At 41.8% G+C, this 26,726-nt stretch overlaps 3 protein-coding genes across 5 annotated transcripts in view; 1 reads left to right on the forward strand and 2 right to left on the reverse strand.

The window, feature by feature from the left end:
* csnk1a1 (casein kinase 1, alpha 1) overlaps positions 1-5,426 on the reverse strand; it is a 29,496-nt gene extending 24,070 nt beyond the window's left edge. Inside the window, exons 1-2 of one of the 3 annotated variants that reach the window (XM_085467629.1) lie at positions 4,670-5,426; positions 4,307-4,413 (exon numbers count right to left, since the gene is read on the reverse strand). In XM_085467629.1, coding sequence (XP_085323755.1) covers positions 4,307-4,413; positions 4,670-4,792 — 230 coding nt within the window. In that variant the 5' untranslated portion in view covers positions 4,793-5,426. The remainder of the gene's footprint in view (positions 1-4,306; positions 4,414-4,669) is intronic. The other 2 variants (XM_085467638.1, XM_085467646.1) reach the window with 2 other exon arrangements.
* Positions 5,427-11,578: 6,152 nt separating this feature from the next.
* Positions 11,579-13,220, reverse strand: LOC146716720 (uncharacterized). Its single transcript, XM_085435117.1, has 2 exons — positions 13,117-13,220; positions 11,579-12,358 (listed from the first exon to the last, which is right to left on the reverse strand). The coding sequence occupies exon 2, from the start codon at positions 12,356-12,358 to the stop codon at positions 11,813-11,815; it is 546 nt and encodes a 181-aa protein (XP_085291243.1). The 5' UTR covers positions 13,117-13,220; the 3' UTR covers positions 11,579-11,812.
* A 3,828-nt stretch (positions 13,221-17,048) lies between these two features.
* LOC146716721 (ovomucoid-like) lies at positions 17,049-23,946 on the forward strand. The gene is made up of 4 exons (XM_085435126.1): positions 17,049-17,186; positions 17,847-17,947; positions 23,581-23,690; positions 23,814-23,946. The coding sequence occupies exons 1-4, from the start codon at positions 17,138-17,140 to the stop codon at positions 23,863-23,865; spliced, it is 312 nt and encodes a 103-aa protein (XP_085291252.1). The 5' UTR covers positions 17,049-17,137; the 3' UTR covers positions 23,866-23,946.
* Positions 23,947-26,726: the final 2,780 nt, after the last annotated feature.

Raw genomic sequence — 26,726 nt, forward strand, 5'->3', positions numbered from 1 at the left:
AGCCTAAACTGGGATTTATGGTTTACAACCATTTTATAACCCATACTAGTGGCTATTAAGGCTTTTATAGGATTTTCAGGCTACATCACCCTAGAAAACATTCCACAGCATTACAAAGCAACTGTTGACAGGAAATTCTCACCAGATGTTGGTAACAACCCCTCTAATCCACATATGCAAATTCAAACCATAGATGTCCATAAATGATGTGTAATAATGAGGAACTATGTGGGATCACAGAGTTGGACACAGCTACTGGCAATCCTCAGTAGGTGGCAGCAGATTTTTATCAAGAACGTCTCAGTACATTAATCCTTCCATCAATGAAGCATGACAGTGCCGTATGAAAAATAGCCCCACGCTATTATGTTCCCAGCTGCAGACTTCCCTCTTTTTGGGCTAATATGCAGTGTCTTTGGCCTCTAAACACTGTGTGTACTGAGGCATCCAAAGAGTTTAATTTCAGTCTCATCTGACCAGACTATGTTCTCCTTAGACCCCGACGACACGGTATATGACATGAATAGATGACTACCAGAATGTAAACACGTCAGAAAAGCTGCCGTTTAGCACACTGTTAAACACCAAAGTCAGTCGTTTCACTGAAAGTCCAGTTTAACTGGGAAAAAACAAATGCAGTACTCCTAAATATCCACTGATTAGTGTGTAATTATGTCTTTCAACAAACAGATGCAGGCTCAATTTAGATGTAGTTTATTAAATGAACACATACATTACTGAGATGGACATGGCCGTTCAGCCTAATCACAGTTCATGTATGTTGCTAGAGACCATTCATCTACGTAGTACTGCCAAAGGCTGAGGAGAGTGCTATAGATACAAATTTTAATTGATGTGAAGGATCATAAAAGTTAATCTCATTTATTTAGCCCTAAATCACAACAGTTGTCTCAAGGCGCTTTACAGACCCTACAATGACACAAAGAAAACAGGTAAATATCACACCTATGAGCAAGCCCTTTGGTGACAGCGGGAAGGAACAACTCCCTTTTAACAGGAAGAAACCTCCAGCAGAACCAGCCTCAGGGAGGGGCGGGGCCATCTGCTGCGACCGGTCGGGGGCGAGCATACTTGGATTCTACGTTTGACAATCTAGTCCAAGTAGGGAAAAGTTGAAAGAAAACCCCCAAAACAGCTCAATTTAATGTGAAAACCACCAACATGTTGAAAGAAAGCTTTTCATTATTTGAAATACAAATATAAGGTGGGCAACAAAGTTCTGTCCAACCATTCATATAAAACTGCAGCAAATTCCTTTTTTGTTCTACTACAGAACAATCGGGGAGACAAGACGCCACTAATTATTCCTGATAGTTCTTGTCCACCACAAGACAGACGGGTGTATTGTTGCTGCCCTAACATTTATGTTTTTATTCCATACACAGTTGGTGCAGAGCACCCACAACTGTGTTCTACATGTACAGTGACAGAAGGCTTTGGTGGCTTTTTAGTCGTCTCATTGTTTTAACACACAAAACAAATGGCTACGCTACACACCAGCTACACACTCCAAACACATTCAATGTCAAATCTCTCACATTTCAAACTCGCCATCACTCCCAAAACTTTCCTCTCTTTCTAAGCAACCATATGCCACGTGCTGCCACATCATTTTTGATTGGCTCATGTGGTACATTTTGTAACCAATGAAAGAAAAGTGTCTGTTTTAGTTTGGAGGGATTTTCCCCTCGGGTATGAAACCTGCTTGCGAGCGCTGACCTTAGAAAATCCAGCTACAAGTCTAAGATACAAAAAGAAAAATGAATTCTTTTATTTTTTTAATAGAACACTTAAATGCTAAAACAAGTGCCAGGAGCATTAACAAACGGTACATGATCAGCAGCTTGTTCTGAAGGTCAAATATGAACATTATCACGTGGCTGCTTTGGATAGTTTGATGCATGAAGTCGAAATGCCAAAGACAGGTTAATCTTTCTTTCTTTTTTTAATTAAACTATTGACTATCACGCTTTGTCACAATGAATATCTGAGTGAAGACACAATGTCTAAACGTTACCTAAATATATTTCTTTGAGAAATGGCTGCTGCACCATGGCGTGCTTGAAATCAGTTGGTACAGTTCCCATTAGAAGACAGGTGTTAATAATGGACAACACACTAGGTCCAATAGTTTCAAAGACGTCTTTAAAATAACGAGTGGGGATAATGTCGAGGCGACACAGAAACAGGCTCAAAGGCATCCAACAGCTGATAAATTTGGGGGAACAGAAGCTGGAGGAGTGATATGAGACCTGATAGCAGTGACCTTATTGACAAAAAACAAGAGTTTTCACAGGTGGCTGGAGACCCTGGAAAGTGTTTGGTGGTTGATAGCAGAACTAATGGTGTTAATAAGACACGAGGTCTGTGACAGGAATTACAGATGATGTCTGATAAATACTTCTGTCCTAAAATCCTTCCTCTAACACCATCCTGCTAACCAAACAGGGCTTAACATATCAAAGGAGAGCTGAAGGTTTTCTCTTCTTCGTTTCTAACAGCACGTTGAGTCACGTTGTTTAGCCAGGCACCTTTTTTAGGTTTAACACACTCTGTTTTAAAAGGAGCAACAGTATCAAGAGCAGCTGAACAAAGCAGGTGATCAGCACTCATCTTCAGGGAGCGACTGTCCAGCTGAGGGACACCAATAATCTGTTCTTCAGCAGGAGTGATGATGCAGACTGTGTGCAGGCATTTTAAAATGCAGTCTGTTTTTGGAATACTTCTTATTGAAATGTGTTCCTGTGTATTCAGTGATCAATTATATCAAACAACATTCAAAGGTACAGTTAGAGTCTGAAGCTCAGCTCAACCGGTCTCTGTGGGTTTACCCAGAGAGTAGTGACTGAACTAGATCTGCACGGCAGGGTGGACTCAAAAGCAATAAGGATGAGGGGCAGGTCCAGGTCAGCGCTGCTCATTTCCCAGCTCATCCTGTCTTGATGCCTTTTGGATCTTCTAATAGAAGTCTTGTTTATTTCTGTCACCTACATTTTGCCCTGACCAATTACACATGAATATTAAAAAAAATACAAATAAAATTAGGATTCCAGCTTTTAATTAAAACTCTAGTTCAATGACTACCACAAACAAAAAACACACGTTATCCAACTTTCACACTGCGTGCCACGATGACAAAGTGACCCAAGCTAATTAAATGGCTCGTCCCTCCTCTATCATGGTCAGTAGTGACGCGTGTTCACACTGCATTAAAGTTTGTTTGCTCTGTAGTTACCAATGGCTAAAAATGGTCCTTCAAATATGTTCGTCTGTGGACATGAGTGGACGGGTGTTACACCAGAAACCAAAAAATGAACCAGAAATGAGGAAATCCGCCTCCAGTTTCTGCCTTCCAGCACGCTAAAGAAAAATCCAGTTGACCTTTGACAGCTGCAGCCTGCCCTACATTTAACACGGGTCACATCATTAACAGCAGCTACCCAATTCCTTACTAATGCTGGTAATCAAGGCATGTAAGACCTGTCAGGAATCTAAATTATTGTGGTGTCACATCTGTTCTAAATAAACATACACTAAAGAAAATGTAATGCTTTCATCAAAACAACCGGTCCAACTCACGACTAATGAAACAAAAACGTCATCATAAGCAGTCTTTCTGGCACAGACGATGTGAACAAAGAGGTGAAATACCGCGACCCTGGTGCTCGGACTGAAGTGTACACACTGCATAGTTCAAATATACAGTGTGGAAGTGGGACGCAGCTAGTGTACTTAAGATTACCGCTCACCCTAAATGGTTATTATTAGCAGTTACAGCAACTAATATTACGTGTCCCCGCTGACGGGCCCTGTAGAGGCTTCGTTTACGCGCTGCAAACACACACTGCTGGGCATGGTCTGCTGTTTTCGCTTCTGTTCGCCGCCGCCATTTTCTGACAAGGGAACGGAGGACATGTTGGAAGCTAGCACAACAAAAGAGCGGCCATTTCCAATCACACAGTCCCCTTTCCGCTCCGTAACAGCTGTAATTCAGGATACAAGTACGCACCTAGGGTCTGTACACGGCTGTCACCACGCAGCCAAAAGTGTCAAACGGAACCGAGAGGGAAGCGTTTGAAAGCGGTGGCTGGAAATACATAATACACAGTGTGTCCTCGTAGCTGTTGGGCTGATTAGCAGGCCTAATGCCAGCAGGGTTGAGGGTTCACAATCACTGTTAGCCGTCTTTTTCCCAGAGCAGACGGGACGACATTTATTGACCGAAATAAATGTTTCCATGTTAGTATCGACACAGACGCCGTGCCGCCCAACCATGTCTCCTTACCTGATGTGTGGAATCCCGACACCGCCTTGTAGGATTTTGTATAGTTTGCTTTCGTATAACAACTGCGGATGTCTGGCCTTTTGTGATTCCAATTTAACAGCTACTTCCTGAAAAATAGAAACACGACAACAAATACACTTCAATATTAACCATTCTTTTTACTACTAACATCCAGGGATTCATAAACTGAATGCAGCTAAAAGTATTGTGTAACCCTAGCAGATAAATAGAAGCTGTGCACTTTCCAACCTATAAAGTTATCGCACACATAGGACAAAGCTACCGTCATATTCGGTAAAATTATTTAGCAACTTCCAGAAGACAGCTAAACAATCCAAGATGTAGAAAGATGCACCATATTACCTCTCCATTTGTGATGTTGATGGCCAGATATATGTCGCCGAAAGATCCTGATCCGATTTTTCTGACGAGTTTGTATTTTCCACCGACTATGAACTCTGCTTTAGAGCCACTGCTGCTCGCCATATCCACCAGATATCAAATTCCACCTGATTTGCTTTAGGAAATTCTGTGGCAATTTAGCCCGATTGTCAGCAGAACATACGGCGTCCCGTATATCCACTTGGTGTTACAGGGGGCAATGTGGGCTAGCTGTTACTACAAAATATTTTCGAAAACCAATGAACCAGGCTTCGATAGATCTCATATATAGTTTTCTGGCTTTCGTCTGGCTACAATAATCTTAGTTAAAACACAAACTGGTCAGGTAAACGCTCAATGGCGTGTTAGTATCGACGTACAAACATCCAGAACTAAATTAGAACAAGCCTAAGGCCTTTAACACCCAACCAGCTACCTCGAAGTAGCAACTAATGTCCGTCAAATCTAACGTTAGCTAACGTTAGCATCAAGCTAACGTCGTCGTAACGAACGCAACGGAGAAACTGTCCAGGTTTCCTCTGCAGTGAAGAGCGAAAGTAAATCTTTATACTCTCGCGGGTGCCGTTGCTTCTTCGATCTTTTAAAGACGTTTTCAGCAAACTTTAAGGGTCGAAACCGTCTGTACAAAGTACAACCCACTCACTCCGCCATCTTGTCTTCTCTACCCTTTCTCTCAGCTGGTTGCCGTTGGAGGCGATTAGCTAAGGTACCTCATGGCCCCTTCAGTTGCTATCGGAAATAAAAGTAAATATAAAAAATATGCCACAAAACTTAGTGCTAAGAAAGGAAATATGCTTTATGTATGCCCGCAGTATAAATGCTTTATAACGCAACATTCCTAGTTTGAATGGCCTTAAAATTTTGTATATTTTGTTTCTTTTTTAATTTGTTTTTTTGTCCTATCGCGTGTCGACGTATGTTAAAGGCCAATTAATTTTTATTAATCCTTTATTTATCCAGGTAAAAATCTCATTGAGATTAAAACTCTCATTTACAAGGGAGACCTGGCATCATAGCAACAAAAGTCACATACCACATAGGTATATAACATTTAAAACAAATACAATATCCCATACAAACATGTGTAAAATATACAATAACAGATCAAATTAAGAGTACATTAAAAACAATCACACTGAGTAAAAGAGCTGTTCTCTCGTTCCTTTAAGACAGACTTAAACTCTCCCAAGGTAACCAATTCTGATCATTTCAGTTCCTTCTGCAGATTATTCCAGGAAGCAGGGGCAGCGTATTTAAAGGCCTTTTTCCCCAATTCTGTTCTGATTTTTGGGACAATCAATTGTATGATTTTGTTCGAACGAAGGTTGTATTGGTTGTGGTTTTTACACATATAAACACATAAATAAGATGGAACCAGCCCAAGGAGAGATTTATAGATAAAAATCAACCAATGGGAGAGTCTGTGAATATGCAAAGATGGACATTTAGCAGCAGCATACAAAGAACAATGATGTACATGATTTCCATAGCCAGTAATAAAACGTAAAGCACAAAAGGCCAATTAATTAACCGTGAAAAGTTCTTTTTGGGGGGTTAACTTTTGTTTGGTTGATAATTTGGTCAGGTTCCACCACAGAGCACTTGAATGCACCAGCAGGTGATGTTTTCGAACAGACTACGTCATGTGACTGGAAAACATGAAATATTATTCCAAAATATGTTACAAATATTTGCCAGAAATTCTACATGGTCATTCAGAGAACGAATATGACAAGGGTAGATTTTTTTAGTGGGCAGTCAGAAGACCAAAAAACAGATCTTTGTTCCTCAAGTAGACCATTACGCCTTTTGCTATAATGTCATATTTTATTAGGATTTTTTTATTTTGAGATATTAAAATCACAACAGACAAAACTGGGGGACAGAAAAGCAAAAGAAGAAAGTAAGACAAGTTTGGCAGGGAGAGAAAAAACAAGACAATCTGCTTGAATACCTGCTGAAAAAAACCACACAGCAGGGAAACCATAGCAACAACCAGCATATGTATAACTAAGAGTAACATACATATGATAAGTGTTACTGAGCAGCACACAGTATTAATATTACATGACATGTTTAGAGGCAGCAGCCGACCAAGATGGTGTGTGGGCACCTGTGTGTGTGAGCGTGCTGTGCTCATAAGGTTTCTGTGTTTAAGTATCTAATAGTGTGTGGGGGGAGCCACAGGCCTGCCCCCCAGGACATGAAAGAGCTAGAATGGTCCAAGACACAGTCATGTTGCAGCGCTGGGTGCTGCGGTACAGAATTCACCGGGTATGGATCCTCTCCGCAAAGATCTCCAAAACAGGCCAATAACATTCCAATCTTCCAGGTCCCAGAGGCAAGTGAAAGGAAGGATACAGTCAGAGTTGTGAAAGAGCTGCTCAGCAGACACTGAAACTACCTCCCAAATGGACATCCAGACATCCAAACTAGTCCTCGAGATTCACCAGCACCTCCCAGGTCGATAATAGTGAGATTCCTCAGCACAGCAAAAAATAACAAGCATGGAGCCAAAAAGTCTTTTTTTACATAAATGGACATTCTTTAAAAAAGACAACTGTCCCGATCCACGAATGAAGACAGCAAATGTTCACGAAATCAAAAGAAAGGATGTCCAGGCCAAATGTCTGCATCCAGCAAAAGTGAAAATATATCTGCACACCGGAGAGGAGACTTTCGCTGCACTAACGGAGGCCACGCTGCTGCTGGAGAGTCGAGATATGCTGTGGAGAAACGGAGCATGTTAAGGACAGCTGAAGGAAGGCTGGACGTTAAGGGTAAAGGGCAGAGGTCTGTTGACTCAACTGTAAGAAAGAAAACAAGAGGAGGGGAGTTGAACCTACACGAGGAACAATGAATGCCATAAATCCATAAACATGAAGACGATGTGGACAGTTACATGTCACAGTAATAGAAGAGATATTTCTTAATGTCCTGGTGGTTCGATACGAGCAGATTACACTCATCTGGGCCTCTTTGACATCGTACTGAGCCTTTTTTCCCACAGAGGGGGAAGGTCTCACCCCTCTGACCAGCACAGAGGTAAACACAGTTAAACGACCGTGGTTGACTGGAGGTCCTGCTCTGTGTTATTAATGCCATTTCTTTGTTTTTCCTGACATATGTCGTGGACATATCTCACACCCATCTACAAGTGAAGCACATTTATGGGAAACACTTGTTTAAACAAAAAGGGGAACATATCATAACATCATAGTTATAATGTAGCACAATCAATAACCCAATCAAGAGAATGATTTAGGGTTTCTTGAGTCAGAGAAAGGGTTTGAGTACGCAGTGCATCATGTAGGGAGTTGCTGTCCTGTTTAGCATGTGTACCAATCATGAGGACGTTTTTTCACGATGATGAAACACATTTTGTCATCTTCACTGAAACAATAGGAGTCATGAAAATAACAATTTGAAATGTGCCCAAATGAAGACTGGCTAGACTTCTGTGTGGGATCATGCATTAAGATGAAGGAATTATACAATAGAGAAAATGTTACAATTGAAAAACTAACGACAGTTACATGGGTTACTAACTTATAAGGCAGAAGGACATGTCAGATATATGAATAAAACATATTATGAAATGGGGAATAAAGCTGGCAGGTTTAACGGCCTTTCAGCCCAATCCAGCTGAAATCCAGAGACCAACGAGATGGCAAAAGCACAGGCGTTCTGTACTTACGTGTTAGTATAAATACTACTGTTAAAAACTACTCACTGATTCAACTTCTTTACTCAAGTAAAAGTAAAAAGTACAGGCTCTGAAACCAGTAAAAAGGAGGTTTCTATATGAGGTTTGTGAACCTTCATACAAATAATATCAGTAGATATTGTACACTGTTAGAAAAAACATCTTAAAAAAACAGTAATATTCTGGCAGCTGGGGCGCCAAAACAATACCGTAAAATAACAGAAAATAACTTACTCATAAAAATACGGTTATTTCCAGTAATGAAAATACGGTTTGTTGCCCTAATTTTACATGGGATTTTGCCTTTTCCAAGTGCTTTTAAACATTAAATTAGGAACAATTTAATGTGATTAAACAATGAAATGACCTATAAACAAGGTCAGTGAATGCAGCAATATGAATCATAATACTTAAATGTACAGAAATATACAGTTAACAGTTAGTTTAAATAATAATGGACTGCAATCATATAGCGCTCTTTGAGACCCTCAATTCCACTTTATAATTCCCCTCTGACCATCACCAGTAGGTGGCAGGTGAAGTGTCTCGCCCAAGGACACAACGACCGAGAGTGTCCGAGCCGGGGCTCGAACCGGCGACCTTCTGATTACAAGGCAAACTGCCAACTCTTGAGCCACGATCGCCCTAAGTAACAATAACAGTAATTATTATTTGATGTAAAAGAAAGTTTCTAAGAATCATGTTATATACTTTTCCATAGCATTACATTTGAATTTAACAGTTCAATCTTTCAAATAACGGACAGATATTTGTGAGATCATGATACATTTGTGAATGTATTTCAATCTAAATATGCATATGTACAGACAGATACATTTAAAAAACAAGTAAATTATGTTTTATTACATTTACAGTGATTTTACGTTAATTTACATTTGAAATGTGAAATCAGTCTATTTATGTGAATTTAATGATATTCTAGAAGAACAGTACAAAACTGTAAAATACACAGTAAAATACTTTTATATTATATGTAGTTATAACTACACTCAGCCTGAATCTGAAGAAACAGAAGGGAGATATGTACACACACTGCTGCCTACATTGTAGAGGGTGACTTTGCCTCTTAACAGTAAAATGTGCAGAGTCAGGGGTCAAAGTGGATCCAGCAGGGGGGGGATCCTAAGCATGGTTGTAATGGAGCCTCTGAATAGCAGCTAGTCTACCTCAGTTTGATTTGTAGCACATTCCACGATATTAAAAAAACAATGTCTTGTGCACAAACCCTGATTTAAAAACACGAGGATTTACATGTAAGCTTGAAATTTCCAGTTTATAAAATCCCACTGAGCAGACCACACTTTAAATCTAACCTCTCCTCTTCCTCTCCAGTCTTTCTTATCTTTCTCCAACTCTGAGTGAAGCTAGCTCTTTCTTGTTTCTCCCTGTGAAATGCAGCAGCTGGACCTTTAGCCAGCAGGTACACTGTGCAACACACTGCACACAAACAGTGTGTGCGTGCTGATGTTTGTTGAGCTAGTTAGAAGTACTGCAACTGTAACTTATTAAGGACACCCGCAGTTGTTCTGGTGTTGTGGCAAAAACAAAACAAATAACAAACAACAACTCCACCATCTGGGTGGCTGTGGCTCAGGTGGTGGAGCAGATCAGCTACTGATTGGTGGTTCGAGCCTTAGCTTCCCCAGTCTGCATGTCAAATCCGGTTGTTCAGCGATGACGCCACGAATCCTACTTCCGGGTCTAAAGTAGTCTGCGTTTAATATGGCTTTTGTGTTGTTAACATGTTTAATGTTATGTATTTTCTTCTATTTGATCTCAAAAGAAAGGGAGGTCAACAGGGATCACTGACTGTCAGTGATCCCTGTTGACCTCCCTCGGCTTTTATTACCACTAATCATTTATTTAAGCTCAGTTTTTAAAACCTTAGGATGTAACTACAGCCCAGCCCATGCAGCAGTATATGAATGACTAACCTCGTATTTTGGATGGATTATCTCAGTTGTTCTCCTAACGTATAGGTGTAACGGAGAAACAGCCAATCAAATCGCAGCTTTTCGGGCATTGGAAAAAAATGGGGTTTTTTTACACTGAACTGTCTGAGCGCGGGTTCGAGTCCTGGTTGGGACAAAGGTTGTGTTACATTATCAAAAGTTAAACACCATTTTCAATCTACTTATTGTGGATAACATTTATTTTTCACTTTGCTTTTAATTTTTATTTCATTATCATTTTATTTATATTATATAGTGTTATGGCCTGTGGAGCAATTTTTCTGCATTACGTACCTATACTGTCATAACTCAGACTGTATCATGACAGTCTTGAGATGATACATACCAGACATATAGTCTACAATTATGCAGACATCCAACTTTTAATAAAAAGACTAAAGCTAAAACTATAATACAGATACATTCTGATGACATAGAAAATGATGCTTATACATAATTTAAACAAGGCATGTCTGTAATAAGTCATCTGTCTGCTTCCTGGTGGCTGTTAGTTTATATCTATTCATTTTCCAGCACAAACTCAGTACTGACATCATTACTTTATTCCAGTCATGCTCTTGCCAGCCTCCACTCTGCATGCTTTAAATCTGTTGCTCTTCTGCTTCTACCATTCTGCGTTTCAGATCCACAGCCATGCAGCCCGCCCTCTCTCCTTTCTCCTCCTCACCGTGGTCACTCAGAACCCTGTCCCAGCCTCCATCTTCATCACTACCAGCATTTTGACTGGGGTGTGGCTTGTGCAAAATCCTGTCACTGCTGAGATTTCTTCTGCTATGATGGGTCATTGGAGTCTAACTTCCTAACAGTTACATTGATTTCTGTATCTCAATAAATCATGTTCGGTTTTTCCACATGATCTCTCCTTATTGAACTGCTTTTGTAGATAAGCTTCAAGCCAGAAAGCAACAATACCTAAACCAAAAATATCAGTGAGAAAGTGTCTGGACTATCTCCAGCTGTGTTTCATGCATTAAAGATAACTTCAGACACTGTCTGGTTGTCATGTCTGAAATAGGCTGTACAGTCACACAGATACAAGACAGCAGTCATGTTTCTAATGATATAAATCAACCAGAAAGATTATAAAGATAAAAGCTGTGAGACCCCACTAGAGAAAGGATGGCTTGTTATCATTACATGAAGTGATTTAGAAATAATATGTAAGCTTTCAGGGCAGCACTCACAGCTTCTTAAAACTGATTACCTGATGGTGAGCACACACAGGTATATAAACATACAGGTGAACTCTAAGAGGTTATAAAGAAGAGAGCTGTGCTGCTATTTTTAAAGAACACAATTTATTCACATTTTTATATTTACAATCAGTTTTTATTTATATAAACAAAATAAACATTACAAAACTAGAACAAAACTATATTATGTACAATATCAACAGTTTCTCCCCTATTTCCTCTTTTCTTCCACCCATCTTTGTCTCTCTGCCTCGTAGAAAGGAGACTCCTGAAACTCCTTCCAGGTGCTCTTGGCTCGTGAGCCAAAGCCAACCAGCTGATCATCCTCAGAGGCTTCTGCAGCAACACTCACTCTGCTGGCCTCATAGTCCAGAAGAGCTTTTATCTCTGCAAAGCTGAGGGTATACTGTACAAATGAATGCAAGCTCTCCTTGCCATGCCCTTCTTCCAAAGAGGTCCCTGCATCCACTTCTTTCCTGAGATCTTTGATCAGGTACATGGTGTACCCGACATCATTCTCCAGAAGCCACCGGAAAGATTTCCCTTTATACTTTCCAAACTGCAGGATGTACTCTCCCTGCACTTCCTTCATGTTGGAGGCATCGCCTCCTCTCTGATAGATGACAGTCAGAGCATCGTCTTCCCTCACAGGTGCAGACTTGTCCTGAAGCTTGGGGTCATTTTTAATATCCAAGTGGCCTCTTGCGGAACGCCACAGAGATTTTCCCTGGATATGGCGCAACAAACCTTTGTGCATCTTGACATGCAGTGAAAAAATAAACAATTATATTAAATAAAATTGATTCCAAACAGAAACAAAGACATTTCAGGTTATAATCTTGCTGCTTGGTTTAGACAGCAGGATGCAGGAGAACAATAAAGAGACACAATTTGAAAGAACATTGACAACATTTGCGATAAAATTGTTTTTTCCTCCAGGTATAACAAACTGTTCTGTCTGTAAATAAAAACCTTTCATGGTTGAATGATTATCTGCAAAATTTGTGGTAACTGCTTAGCAGTCATGGCACATAAGAATTGCTGGTAGATTATCAACATATCTATTTAAGCTATCGTGTTTATTCATACACGAGTGGGCATTGCTCATGTTAGAGAGATATCAAGACAGACTTCCGCATTGATAAGATTACTGCCCATTACAAGATGAAAGCAATACATTTTTTAAGCAGGTTCAGTCATTTAGCATGTCATCTCATAACAAGACACTTATCGGTTATTTAATTGTACCACATTATAGTAATGTCAGTGTCACAGCAGTCAGAAACCTACAAAGTTTATTTAACAGTAAAACACGTCAATGAAACACGCAATTTATTTAAGGATCACGTTCATTCATTTTTTACCGTGCCACTTTACAACAGCAGATAAACTCCCACCGTCTTTAACTGAGCGATGGATGCTTCGTAAATGCAATCGCAACACGCCTATTACCTGTAATATACAGCTGTAAATGTATTCTGTTTGTTTATTCTTATTTCAAACGACGTTTCTTACCTTTGATCAATGAATGAGGAGCGTTGGGATGTGTTGCGAGAGGTGAGTTACTTGTTTTCTCTCCCGAAACGTAAAAGAGGAGATTTTTTCAAAGTGCCGCCGCATCTCAAACTCGTTACAGCGCCGGAAGACCGTAGTGGCCAAAAATATATCACACCCGTAGTGCTTTAGCGCTACCATAGAGAATGAATGGGAAACAGTTTAGGGCCGTTTAGCTAAACAATCCCAGGCTCCCGCCAGCTAGTCCAACTTCAGTAACCCTACAAACGTCACTGCTGTTTAGTTTTCTGTCTTCATTTATGTTGGAAGTGATAGCAGAGCTGTACGTTTGAATTTGTTTCCAAAGCCCCGCAGTCAGGACATGCTATATTGCATTTAGATAGAAGCTAGCGAGCTAACTTCCTGCTAACTTCTAACTCCGTTAAATGTCATAAATTCCGTTTTCATGGATGCCTGGATGTTAAACTCAATTGTTACACCTGGTAGAGCAGAACGCTGATCATTTTATTAAAGATGAAAGACTTTAGACAGTTTTTCAACTCTCAGTAATGCCATAGTGATCGTTTGATATATGGACCTGCAGCAGAGTTTAGGTCCAGACACGGCTAGTGACGTCAGACTGAACAACCGGATATAGGGCTTTGGAGCGTGATGTCACGGGGGGTGGGCGTGGAAAGGATTTTGGCCCGATCCGCCATTTTGGGGGTCTAGCGCAAGTGAAAAGGGAGCGAAGTCACACACAACAGCCACGGTTCGTATTTGCTGTGTGGTCGGCTGCAATGTTCGATCACATGACCGGCAAGAGAATAAGCTTGAAAATGGTTTATCTTTTCATTCTTTCCCAACCTGGAAGCGACATGAGCAGCTCGTGTATCGATGTTACCAAACGAAGGCGTCCAGCCTGGAGAGCAGCTGTGAGGCGAGCTCCAGTTCTCTTCCATCTCCAAATATCTGTTGGTGCTCCAGACATTTTCATTCCGGTAAGTTCTAAATATGTTCATATCTTTATAGCCTATTAGTTTTATTTTCGATGCGCTCTGAGCTCATAGCAAATTAGAACAAACATCCTACTGAGTGATTTTGCAGAACTACCTTCTATCTATAGAGTTGCTAATTATTTGGCATTATTGCAGCAAACCAGCCGATGAAATGGATGAAACATCGTGACTGGGTTCCAGCGCTACACGAGGGACCTGCTGCAAACATACCACCATGCCAATCAGATTACTTCTTCCATGTGAGGGTGAAGAGGTGACCCTCCTGGATAAGATGGTGAAGGTTTGCTGCGTTTGGTGAACAGTGTGATAATAAAACCAGGGAAGAATGAAACCTGCTCCTGTTACATATTCTTAAGTCTTGTGCTGTTAAAATTGCTGTATTTTTTCAAAAGATACAGTAAATAATGTTAGTAGTGGGTGATGTCATGTAAACACTCATGATTTTGTGTAAACATTTTGTCATTTGTAAACTATAAATGACATCATCATTGTAACTGATGTGATGTTCTATAAGGTGGTTTCAATAAAAAAAAAAAAGAGCAAAAATTAGTTTGTTTCTTTATTCAACTTTTGAACAGTGGGACTCAGTCAGTAAATATTCAGTAAATGCAAATTATTTACACGGCAGTGCACTACAGGCATAAATCTAGACCCCTAGATAAAACATTATGGGTCATGCCCACAACCCACAGCTTTACTGTGTTCCAGCAAAGTATCCAATAGCAGTGACGACTCCTCCACAGTAGCAGGTGGGGTTTTTCTGTTTTGAGGACGGCTCCTTTTACCTGTCACTACAGATGGTCTGTTTAGGTTTTGATCAAGAGCCTTTTTTTGGGCAGCTGAAGAGGAGAAGTCTATCTTATGGCCAACCTCTGGCTGTATCTTGGTCACATTACCCAGCAAAACCCAGTATGCAGGTTCATCTGTAACAGTCCTTGTGCCACGGATCAACACTGCTGCTTCTACATTAAACAGAAGAGCAGGGACATGGCTGCAGGTCTCTGCGACTCCGGCCTTACAGGTGCAGCGGGCGGCTTCAACCTTCCCTGTGATGCTCACAGTGACCCATGGCTGCAATGCTGGTTCATTCAGTCTTTGAGAGTGCAGGACCTGAAACACACACAGACAAAGTTCATTTAAAGACAAGAACTATGAGCCAAGGCCGACGTAAATGTGTTTAATCTACTTTATCATAAATGTAACAAAGTGTTTAGAAAGTTAGCACATACATGTCATTTTTCATTTCTTTATGTGTCCATCTATAGAACGCTGCATGTTATAGTGTAAATCTGCCTGCAGAAAATGAACCTAAAGTATGTACCGGTAATGCAAGGATGTCATCACTTTAGAGATGGAGAAAGCATAAAGTGACAATTATGAATCACTTAATATGATAAGGAGATTCTGCAGGTCATTAATCAATGTATAAAACTAAAATAAAATGTATTTTTAGTGACACAAGATACAAATATGGAAGCAAGATGTTTAATTAGGATTATTTATAATAAATATGAATAAATTAGTGCAATTTCTTTAACCATAAAGAATAACTAAATCCTTCAGGACAGTGTCACATCAATGCACTGAACTCACTATGTTATCCCTCTAACAGCCTCCACATGTTCTCACTGTAATTTCCCCTCATGAATGAATTTATGCTGCACTAATGTGAATGTTTGCAGGGAAATCAAACGCATTTCACTCGCAGTACTCGAGCTGACTTACCTTTGCTTGAATGACGACTTGTACGCGCTGACTCCACAGATAAGGTACGAGAATATGTCAGGCTACATCAGTAGCGGTTGGTCTTCAGGGTTTCTACTCCACGGCCGTATTTCATACGGGTCCACATTTCCAATGCACGCTATTTTCTGCAAGTACCGCCGCTTCGCCTCTGAATGAAATCGGTCTCTATACAGTTCATTCTCTTTTGAGCTGCTTTTAAGCATCTTTCTTGTAGTCGTCGTTCCAACACAGTGTGTTTGGTTTGATTCGTAGACCCCGAAAATGGCGCTGCGCTCCCATAATGCATTGCGGCGTGACATCAACTCCAAAGCCCTATCCTTGGGCACGATACCAACCCCAAGTTGCCCTCTGATGTGTTTATCAGTGTGTGAATGTAGATTAGTTTGCACTTGTGTGAATGAGGCATGTTGTATACAGCGAGTATTCTGGGAGAGTAGAAAAGTGCTGTTTAAGAATCAGTCCATTTACCACCGTCCCCTTTAACCCCTGACTTTGGCACAGGTCGCCTCTTTTATGCAACATCCTCTGGTGATTAATAAAAGAAAAGGACTGCAGGCCATGTGCTGCTGTTTAGGCTCAAACTGTAAACATGTAGGGAGCAAGTAAAAAGTAGTACAACAGGGTGGGCCATGGATACAGCGTAACAACATGGGAATGGTTGGTGGTATTAAAGTCCTGTTTGTGGCACATTAGTATATGTGAGGGGCAAACTCCTCAAGATGGGCGGTGACCATGGTGGCCATTTAGAAGTCGGCCATCTTGGATACAACTTTAGTTTCTTCAATAGGGAGAGGACCATGTGACACATCAGACTTATTGGTAACGCCACAAGAAAAATAATGGTGTGCTTGGTTTCGACGTAACGTTATTCATTTCCCTGTGTGTGTGTGTGTCTGTGTGTGCGTGTGTGTTCAGGTGTTTGGGCCATTTTAGCAGCTTTATTCTGTTTTTCTGAAATGTTGGGGTTATTTTGCACAAATGCAAAACCACAAAATCTGAAAGTTTCCCAACCTGGAAGAATACCTCCTTCCAGGAAGCCAAACACAGGGTAACTGTTGGCGTGGACATCCCTGTACTTCTTCATTTTCAACTGGATATTAGTTTTTGGATGCTGTTTTCTTTCTATCCAGTCACGTATTCTTGTGGGAGTGTCTCCTTTCCTTTACAACGAAGCCAATCAAAGGACGGCTTCAGTCAGGACCACAGTGTGTGTGTATAAGGATAACATGTGAAACACACACCTGCTGCCAGAGAAACACGTCTACAAACTGGAAGCTATGAAGCTGACCGTGCTGTTCTGGGCTGTTCTGCTGTTTTCTGTCTGTGGTGAGTTCATTCACAGCACAAACTGATGATCTTCAGAACATTTTCTGTCTCAGGCTCTTCTTTAAATAACTTTTTCCTCCTTTTAACTGAGGTTTTAGGTGCATGTAAAATATGTTAGCAAGACTAATTTAAAAGAATGTTTACAATTTGTAAAAACAAATAATTATAACAAAGACATTCAGTCCATTTCAGTACATTAATTAATTAAACAATACAAAAATGCCTAAATTATCATTCACTGTGTGCTTTTAGGATTCAAGGATAGTCAGAAGAAATAAACAGATTATTTTTTTAGTTCCAGTTTTCTCTCTTGAAACGACATTAACAAGTGAACTGCAGATTATTATCAAACCTTAGTTTACAAGATAAGACCTGATGTCCTTTATGATCAGGAATATATTTAAACTGGAAGAGTTTCTTTGATGTTGTCAGAGACCAAAACATGTTTTTCATATTCACACATCAAAGACCTGGAGTGGAGCAACGTAACAGGACGTTCAGATGACATCCTCTTATTATGCTTACCGGGATTATAATCTGATGGACAAACTGCTGGTTACCCTCATACTTACCGGATATGAAATTGTGATGGTTAAAACAGGGTCGATCACAAGCATATATACAAATACACAAATAATACATGTGTGTATGTTTGTGCAGTCCTTTCCCACCAGGATGAGACAGCATCTGTGTTTCCAAACAACCACAAGTTGAGGACATCTGGAGGACCAAGATCAGAAGCTCTTGTTGATCTCACAGAGGTACGAGTTGGTCTTATTCAGTATTTTTATTTCTCCCGTCTTAAATGTTTTCCAGGATCTTCTTAGTGGGCATGGTCACTTCAAATGAATACGACGTTCTTTTAACTAATTACCTTTATTTACGATGCCTTTCTACTTACGGGAGTCGCCCCTTTCAAGATCTTCCCGTTAACAGAAATCAAACCATCAAGTTTAAACATGTATTTGGTTTCTCAGAGCCTCATGGAACTGTTCTTCTTGAGAAACCTTTAACAGCTTAAAGGAAAAACAGTATTGGGGAAAGTTATGGTTCAGTATTATTATTAAAAGTGTTGAGATCATCCTTGTCAAAGTTCAAGGTTTTTATTCACCCCTTTATCAGTTTTGTTTTGTAAGAAACACTTTTTCTTCAGCGTGTTGCATTTGGCTGTGGTCAGTGTCGCTGCTGGGAGCTGGACACAGGCAATATTTATTTTTCTTATTTTTACACAAATATCTGTACTTTCTAGGTGACCTCTAATTTTCTGTTTTGAAATTTAGGAAAGAATGAGGTTATTGTGGAGATTTGCAAGTATTTAGGTGTTCTTTTTGGTCATAAACTGTGTTTTGAACTTCATGCTGATATTACCACCCAAAAAGGTCAGCACAAACTGTACTGAGGTTATTGTACTCGGCCCTGAAAAGCTTAGAAATATGGTATCTAACCAGATTCTTCCTCTGGATGGCATTACCTTGGCCTCCAGTAACACTGTGAGGAACCTTGGAGTCATTTTTGACCAGGACATGTCCTTCAAATTCAAATTCAAATTCAAATTTTATTTGTCACGTACACAGTCATACACAGTACGATATGCAGTGAAATGCTTGGACAACTGCTCGTGACCTAAAGAAAAAAAAGGAAAAGGCTATGAATAAGATAGGAAATAAATATGAAAAATTAAAAAGGGTAAATTTAACTAGGAAGGAATAAAATATAAATTAAGGTTAAAAATGAAATAACTGTACAACACAAATTAGAATGAAGGGTAAATTTAACTGGGAAGAATAAGATAAAATATATAAATTAAAGTTGAAAATAAAATAACTGTACAACAAAATACACAATATAGAACTATATAAGAATGTATGAAGAAATATAAATAAATATATACACAATAACAGCAGCTGTACAAGTATTAACCGGAAATGAAGAATGTAGTGACCAGTGTTGTGCAAAACCAAAGTCCAGAAAGTCCAGTGTGTGTGTAAGAACCATATGTGTGGGTCAGTACTGTGTGGTGGTGTGATTGAGAGACCGTATCGCCTGCGGGAAGAAGCTCCTCCTCAGTCTCTCTGTGTTGGTCTTCAGGGAGCAGAATCGCTTTCCTGACCTCAGCAGAGAGAACAGTCTGTTGTTGGGATGGCTGAGGTCCTTCACCATCTTCCTGGCCTTGGTCCAGCACCGCCTGCTGTAGATTGAGTGCAGGTCAGGGAGCTCGGAGCGGATGGTGCGCTCAGCTGACCGCACAACCCTCTGTAGAGCTCGTCTGTCCTGCATGGTGCTGTTCCCGAACCAGGTTAAGATGTTTCCCGTCAGGATGCTCTCTATGGTGCACGAGTAAAAGTTCCTGAGCACCTTGGAGGGCAGTTGGAAGTCTCTCAAGCGTCTGAGGTGGTAGAGACGCTGTCGGGCCTTTTTCACCACGGTGTTGATGTGACAGGACCATGACAGGTCCTGCGTGATGTGAACTCCGAGGTATTTGAAGCTGTCCACTCTCTCCACTGGGCACTCATTGATGACGGGGGTCTGGTAGTTCCTCTCCTGCTTAGTGCTGAAGTCCACTATCAGCTCCTTTGTCTTACTGACGTTTAGAAGGAGGTTGTTCCTCTGGCACCAGTTCTCCAGATTCCTAATCTCCTTCAGGTAGGCCGTCTCGTTGTTATCAGAGATCAGGCCCACCACGACGGTGTCGTCAGCAAACTTGATGATGGTGGTGGAGCTGGTAGTGGCCACACAGTCATATGTGTACAAAGAGTACAGCAGGGGGCTCAGAACACACCCCTGGGGGGCTCCAGTGCTGAGAGTGGTGGAGGCTGAGACATGTCCGCCCATCCTTACTGCCTGTGGTCTGCCAGTTAGGAAGTTGGAGATCCACAGACACATAGATGAGCTGAGTCCCAGATGCTCCAGCTTGGTGGTGAGTGTGGAGGGAATTATGGTGTTAAATGCAGAGCTGTAGTCTATGAAGAGCATTTTAACATAATTCCCCCTTCTAGTGTCCAAGTGAGTGAGTGATGTGTGGAGGAGATGAGAGATGGCATCGTCTGTGGAACGATTTGGACGGTAAGCGAACTGTAGTGGGTCCAGTGTGTCTGGTAGTGAAGAAATGATGAAGTCTCTGACCAGGCGTTCAAAGCACTTCATCACTACTGAGGTGAGGGCTACAGGGCGATAGTCATTGAGAGAAGCAGGGTGGGGTTTCTTCGGGACAGGAACAATGATGGACTCTTTGAAGCATGTGGGGATCACCGACTGAGATAAAGAGATGTTGAATATCTCAGTGAACACAGGAGCTAGCTGGTATGCGCAGTCTCTGAGGATACGACCTGGGATGCCGTCTGGTCCTGCTGCTTTCCTGGTGTTCACTCTTTTGAAGGCTCTCCTTACTTCATGCTCGGAGATGACGAGCACGTTTCCGGTGCTGGCAGTATCTTCCTGTCTGCAGCCGTTAGCGCCGCTAACACTAGCATTGTTGGAGACCTTAGCTGCAGCCTCGAAGCGAGCATAGAAAGTGTTCAGCTCGTCTGCCAGAGTCACGGCCGCGTTCGTCATACCGGTTGTTGGTGCTTTATAGTCCGTTATTGTCCTTAGTCCCCGCCACAGGCTCCTAGAGTCACTCTGTTGGAGTTGTGACTCTAGTTTCCTCCCGTAGCGCTGCTTCGCCTCTTTCACCGCCCTCCGCACGTTATATGACGCGGCTTTGTACGGGTCCATGTCCCCCGTCGTGAGTCCCGTGTTGTAGGCAGCGGTGCGGGATCTCAGAGCGTCGCGGATGGTTTTATCCACCCACGGCTTCTGGTTGGGAAACGTTGTGATAGTCTTTGTCTCCACGGTATCATCCGCTAGTTTCCCGATGAATCCCACAACCGCTTCCGTAAACACGTTGACGTCATCGTCGGAGCTGTTTCTGAACATGCCCCAGTCTGCGCCACCGATTGATCCGTCCAGCGCGCGACCTTCCTCTGAACCGGAACTTCCTGTTTCAGCCTTTGTTTGTATTTTGGCATGAGGAAGATGGCGGCGTGATCAGATTTGCCAAACGGGGGGCGGGATTGTGCCTTGTAGCCGTCCTTGACCGTAGTGTAGCAGTGGTCCAGTGTCCTTTCACCCCTGGTGGGGCAGGTGATGTGTTGATAAAAGTTCGGCGCTGCGCGTTTGAGGTTGGCGCTATTAAAGTCCCCCGTCACAATAAGCGCAGCGTCCCGGTGTTGTGTCTGGTGCTGTGTGAGTGCCTCATGCAGCTCGCATAAGGCGGTGACCGTGTCCGCTTGTGGTGGAATATAAACGGCACTTACAATGACCGATGTAAATTCCCGAGGTAGATAAAAAGGACGACACATGATGGACAGTAGTTCCAGATTTGGTGTGCAGGAGCGTGTGAGAGGAACAACGTTCGCACTGTTGCACCAGTTGTTGTTCACCATTAAACACACGCCGCCTCCCCTTGACTTCCCCGAGTCCCGTGTCCTGTCCATGCGGTGAACCGAGAAGAACTCGGCCGGCTGGATGGCGTGGTCCGGCACCGCTGGGTTCAGCCATGTCTCGGTGAAGCAGAGGAGATTGCAGTCCCGAATGTCTCTCTGGAACTTTATCCTGGCCCTGAGGTCGTCAAGCTTGTTCTCCAGTGACTGGACGTTGGCGAGCAGGATGCTAGGCAGAGGTGTGCGGTGTGCACGAGCTCTCAGCCTGTTCCTGACACCGGCTCGCTTCCCTCTAGGCTGGTGACATTCGTCTGTCCTGGCCTGAAAGGAGACGCTACCGGTAGACTGCAGCGAGAACTGCCAGCATCTGAGCCAGACTCTGTCTGTCTGTCTCATCATGGTCACTAAATGCACAGTAATGGCAGGTTTTGTAATAAGGCAGATCGCGCTAACATAATATGCACTGTTAGTTGATTATTTACCTGCTGCATTAACGGGAGAGGACGTGCAAACGTTACCGCTGCTGCTGGGTTGAGATTCACGAGTCCGGAGCGGAATTAAAAACACGACATTCATTTAAGGTCATCGCGTGTTTTGTGAGCAAATGCTTTTGCATATTCGTAGTGTTTCCTCCCTTAAATGAAACATCTACTTTGCAAGTATTGCAAGTTGCCCTGATGTCATCTGTTCTCGTAAAGTATAACCAAACTTTTGAGCGTTGAGCTTAGGCGCCGTGTTTCCTGTCAGGTAAATGACGCTCCGCAACGTGGTGACGTCATTCGGGGCGACTGGAATCGATAAGGGAATCGTTTGCAAAAATGGCAAACGATTCCAAGGAACTGAAACAGTGGGAACAGGTTCTCAACAAGAACCGTGTTTCGATACCCATCCCTATCCCCAGGTACTTGTAACTGTCCTCTATGTCTGCAATGTTGCCTTCTGGTAGTTCGATCCCCTCAGTTCTGACTACCTTCCCTCTCACTCTTAGCATACAGCTTGATGTCATCCATGAACAGGAGGTGGCTGCTGACAACTGCGTAGCCAGTCTTGTTAATGATCTCCAAGAGATATAAAACTAGGAATTACAAATAAATAACATGCTAAATTGGTAAATTCGGTAAAATTAAGGGATTAAAAGGTACTATTTACTAACTATACAATACTATACAATACTAACTGTACGATAAACAAAGACAGGACAGAGAAACTGGATTGTGCAGGAGGTACTTGATGGTGACTTGTGCTATGGGCTAGTGTTGTACGCCACATCCCCATTGAGCACCTGATGAAGGCTCTCAGGGTCCTGTTGATCTTGTACAGTTCTCGGCGTTCCAGGATCCAGCTGTGGGGCACTGAGTCATAGGCCTTCTTGCACAGGTTGGTCAGCCTAGTGTTGCAGTCTCAGCTGACTGCTCGGTCTGCCAGTAGCTGGTGTTTTGTGCCTCTGGTATTCTTGCCAATATATGTGTGTGTGAATATATACATATATATATATATATATATATATATATATATATATATATATATATATATATATATATATTAGTGCTGTCAGCGTTAAAATAACATCAACGCCATAACTGAATTAACACGGCAATTCTTCGTTAGCGAGCCCCGTGCGTGGGGCTGCACTGCGCTAACTAACGCGTTAACGAGCTGACCATACTAACGCATTGAAATATATATATATACACACACACCTGTGTTTGTGTGTGTGTACTATAGATACTGCTACTTGAAAACATTTGTTCTTTGCATGCAGAGAGCAATTCCTTGTTTGTGTACACAAACAAATAAAGATGATTCAGATTTTCCTGATTCAGTTAAGAAGTTAAGAAATGAGCACCTGTTAATGGTGACCCCCGTGTGGGTCTGTTCAGAGGTCTACCAGGCACTGGAGGTTAAACCCAAGACTTGCTGAAGGGATTAAATTAAGAATCAGTAATCCTGTCACTGCCTGCTTTTGTATCCAGCCCAACTGTGGGAAGTACGAAGGAGGAATCTGCACCAAGGAGTATGCTCCAGTATGTGGGAGCGATGGAAAAACCTATGACACCGAGTGTCTTCTCTGCAAGAAGAACAGGCATGTAACACACACGCGCGCACGCACACACGCACGCACACACGCGCACGCGCGCGCGCACGCGCGCGCACACGCACACGCACACGCACACACTGAATCTATGTTTGTTTTTCTCTCCTACAGAGAAGAGAAGAATACTGTGAAGGTGGCGAAAAAGGGGCCATGCGCTTCCTAGATGGCTATGTTGCACTCATGGGTGTTAGATAGGGCCTATTGATTTCCTGTGTTTGTGTTCTCAATAAAGTTACCTTCTGCAGCATGTCTCTGGTCTAATCCTTTAACACAAAAACACCCTGACAACAGCACTGATCACAAACAGGTTTAATTTAAACAGTAATAACAGTAAGTGGCTCAAACCTGTCCCACAAAGCTGTACTTGGACTTTTCTCATAATACTATTTATTATAGGTACGCAAAATGTGGTGTAGTCAATGATTTGTTCATGAGAAACAGTAATTTCATCATCACACATTTCTGTGATATAATCACAACTTATGTGTAGACAATACAACAAACGGTGGAAAAGTGTATGTCCTGCCAAATGAGCAAGGTCTCTTCTTTAGTCACAGCTAAGCAATATTTTACACGAGTGTTTCTGACATACCAAATATCAAACACTCCTATAGCATGCCAGAAGATAATGCATGTATTATTGCAGGTCTACCTTACAATATAAAGCACCCTGAGGCGACTGCTGTTGTGATTTGGCGCCGTGTAAAAAAACTGAACTGCAGTCTGAAGTCTTGCAGCTGAATAGAATCTGGGCTGTTAGTTTAGCTCACTTGTTTTTGCTGAGTTTGGATGAAATGGTTTCTATGAGCATTTAGTGGCGATCCTGAGGTTGTTGTGGACACCACACATGCCAATAGTGTTCAGCTACAGTTCACCCCCTCTGCCCCCGCTACTGGCAGCTTTGGGTCTCAAGAGGTTTTAATTTAAAGAAAAAAAGTTTTAAAAACTCACTAAATGTACTATTTTCTATATAGGGTTCTTCCCTTTTCCTTCTGTGAGATGAGATGTCCACAGTGGAAATTCCCAGCAGAGACACCAGGGGACCGCTGCCCGGACTGCAAACCTGCAGATTGGTTTTGTATGTTCTGCCTTTTATTCTGATCATTTTTGCCGTGTTAGATTATGGAATCAAGAAGGCTTGGATGTCCACTCACCACAGCACACAGAAAGAAGTGCATCATAACTCGTGTTTCATGGTGTGGTCTGCTGGGGCAGCAGCATACTGGGAACAAGCTGAAGGCCTGTTGTGGGACGCCCTCTTGACCCAGTGGTGGTAGTGAGCAATAAGAGAATGTTGGCTGAACTGTCGTACCTGTTAGATAATACTCCCCCCTCCATGGCGGTCACTCTTAAAGCCCCGAGTACTTCCTTCAGTGGCAGACTGCTACATGTTCTGCTGGTGCGTGAGAGAGACTTCAGAGGTCTTCTAGCTGCAGTCAGACTACAGCAGTGAATGCACACACTGGGGTCTGTACATGTCACAGGATGTAATATTTGGTGACAGGGATGGGCAGTAACGCGTTACTTCAGTAATTAGTTACTGATTACTTTTTTCAAGTAACTTGACCAACACTGTTTGGTGATAACATCCAACCACTGCATGTTGCACAAGTTTACAACATCATCTTCTCCACTCTATAAAACGTTTTGTTGGCTCAACTTAAAAAAATGTGCCCAAAGTTTCCACTCAGCTCAGTGTTGTTCAATAAATCCAGCAAGTAATTTTTAGGTTTGGCAAACTCGGCTGGTTTAACAAACCAACGTGTTTTACTTTGACCACCGAAAGCATAATTAAGCTGAACAACCTCATATTGATTTAGATTTTCTGGTAATATTAAGTTGACACATTACATTAGCTGAGTTGCTCTAACTTACTTTTTTACATATATCCCACTCACAAATATCCAAATAGTTTTAAGTTACTAAAGTAACTTCTGTAAAATCACACACAGACATTTCACTTTTCCAACTGATTAAACAGTTTATTACAAAACATTTTCCAAGTAATTCCCAAATCAAATATTACAGCAGCCCTTTAATTATAAATCAGTGGTCAGAAACAGTACTTCAGTATAAACAAACAATAACAACACGAGCATGTTTATTACCTGTGTAAGGTGTGTTTAGAAGCTAAAACACACCCATTCACTCCGTCTTCACACTGTTCTGAGATGCTGTCCTCCAGCTTCGGACTGACTGAACTGGTGACTGCGATGTTTACCACAGCTTCTGGGAACTTCTTCACCATCCTGCCACGCAGGACAAAAGGAGACGTCAGTATTTTACGTACCTGTCACAGTCCTGAGTCGGTGACCCAGTGTTTTGGGTTTCGTTCTGTTTTTTGATCGTAGACTTCATCATTGTTGTCACTATTAGTGTTTAGGTTTCTCTCCCGGTATTTTTTTTTAGCTCTCTAGTTCTTTGTTCTGTCATTTCTAGTTCTTGGGTTTTGCTCCTGTGTCCCTTTTGTTCGGTGTCAAGTCTGTGTTTCTGTGTCTGTCGCGTGCTTCCTGTTTTATTTTGATAGTCCCTGTGCAGTGTGTCTGGTTTTGCTTCCCCTTGTCTCATTAGCTCTGATTTCTCCCAGCTGTGTTTCCCTCCTGTCTCCCATTCCCTGTTTGTTCCAGTGTGTATTTATGTCTCTTTACTACCTCAATTCTCAAAAGTTCTTGAAAAACTGTTTAAAAACAGACTGGAAAAATTTATAGATAAACATCAACTACTCACTGAGAGTCAGTACGGATTCAGATCAAGCAGATCAACATCATCGGCACTATTAGATTCAATAGAATACATCACAAATTCCATAGACAAAAAGCAATATGTGGCTGGGTTATTCATAGACTTGACAAAGGCATTTGACACCATAGATCATGATATATTAATAAGAAAACTAGAACGTTATGGTGTCAGAGGGGTAGTTTTAGATTGGGTCCGGAGTTATTTAAGTGACAGAAAGCAGTTTGTGAAAATAAATGGTGGTTGCTCCTTATGTATGGACATTGCTTGTGGTGTACCCCAAGG

The sequence above is a fragment of the Copadichromis virginalis genome, linkage group LG2, assembly GCF_057382275.1.
Source record: "Copadichromis virginalis isolate Kocher_CV1m ecotype Utaka linkage group LG2, C_Virginalis_male_GT1.1, whole genome shotgun sequence".
Lineage (NCBI taxonomy): Eukaryota > Metazoa > Chordata > Actinopteri > Cichliformes > Cichlidae > Copadichromis > Copadichromis virginalis.

Excerpts from the sequence above, each read along its gene's own strand:
- LOC146716720 (XM_085435117.1), bottom strand. The coding sequence starts at position 12,358 with ATGCACAAAGGTTTGTTGCGCCATATCCAGGGAAAATCTCTGTGGCGT.
- LOC146716721 (XM_085435126.1), top strand. The coding sequence starts at position 17,138 with ATGAAGCTGACCGTGCTGTTCTGGGCTGTTCTGCTGTTTTCTGTCTGT. Across the intron at positions 17,187-17,846 it reads TCTGCTGTTTTCTGTCTGTG|TCCTTTCCCACCAGGATGAG; the intron begins GTGAGTTCATTC and ends ATGTTTGTGCAG. Across the intron at positions 17,948-23,580 it reads CTCTTGTTGATCTCACAGAG|CCCAACTGTGGGAAGTACGA; the intron begins GTACGAGTTGGT and ends TTTTGTATCCAG.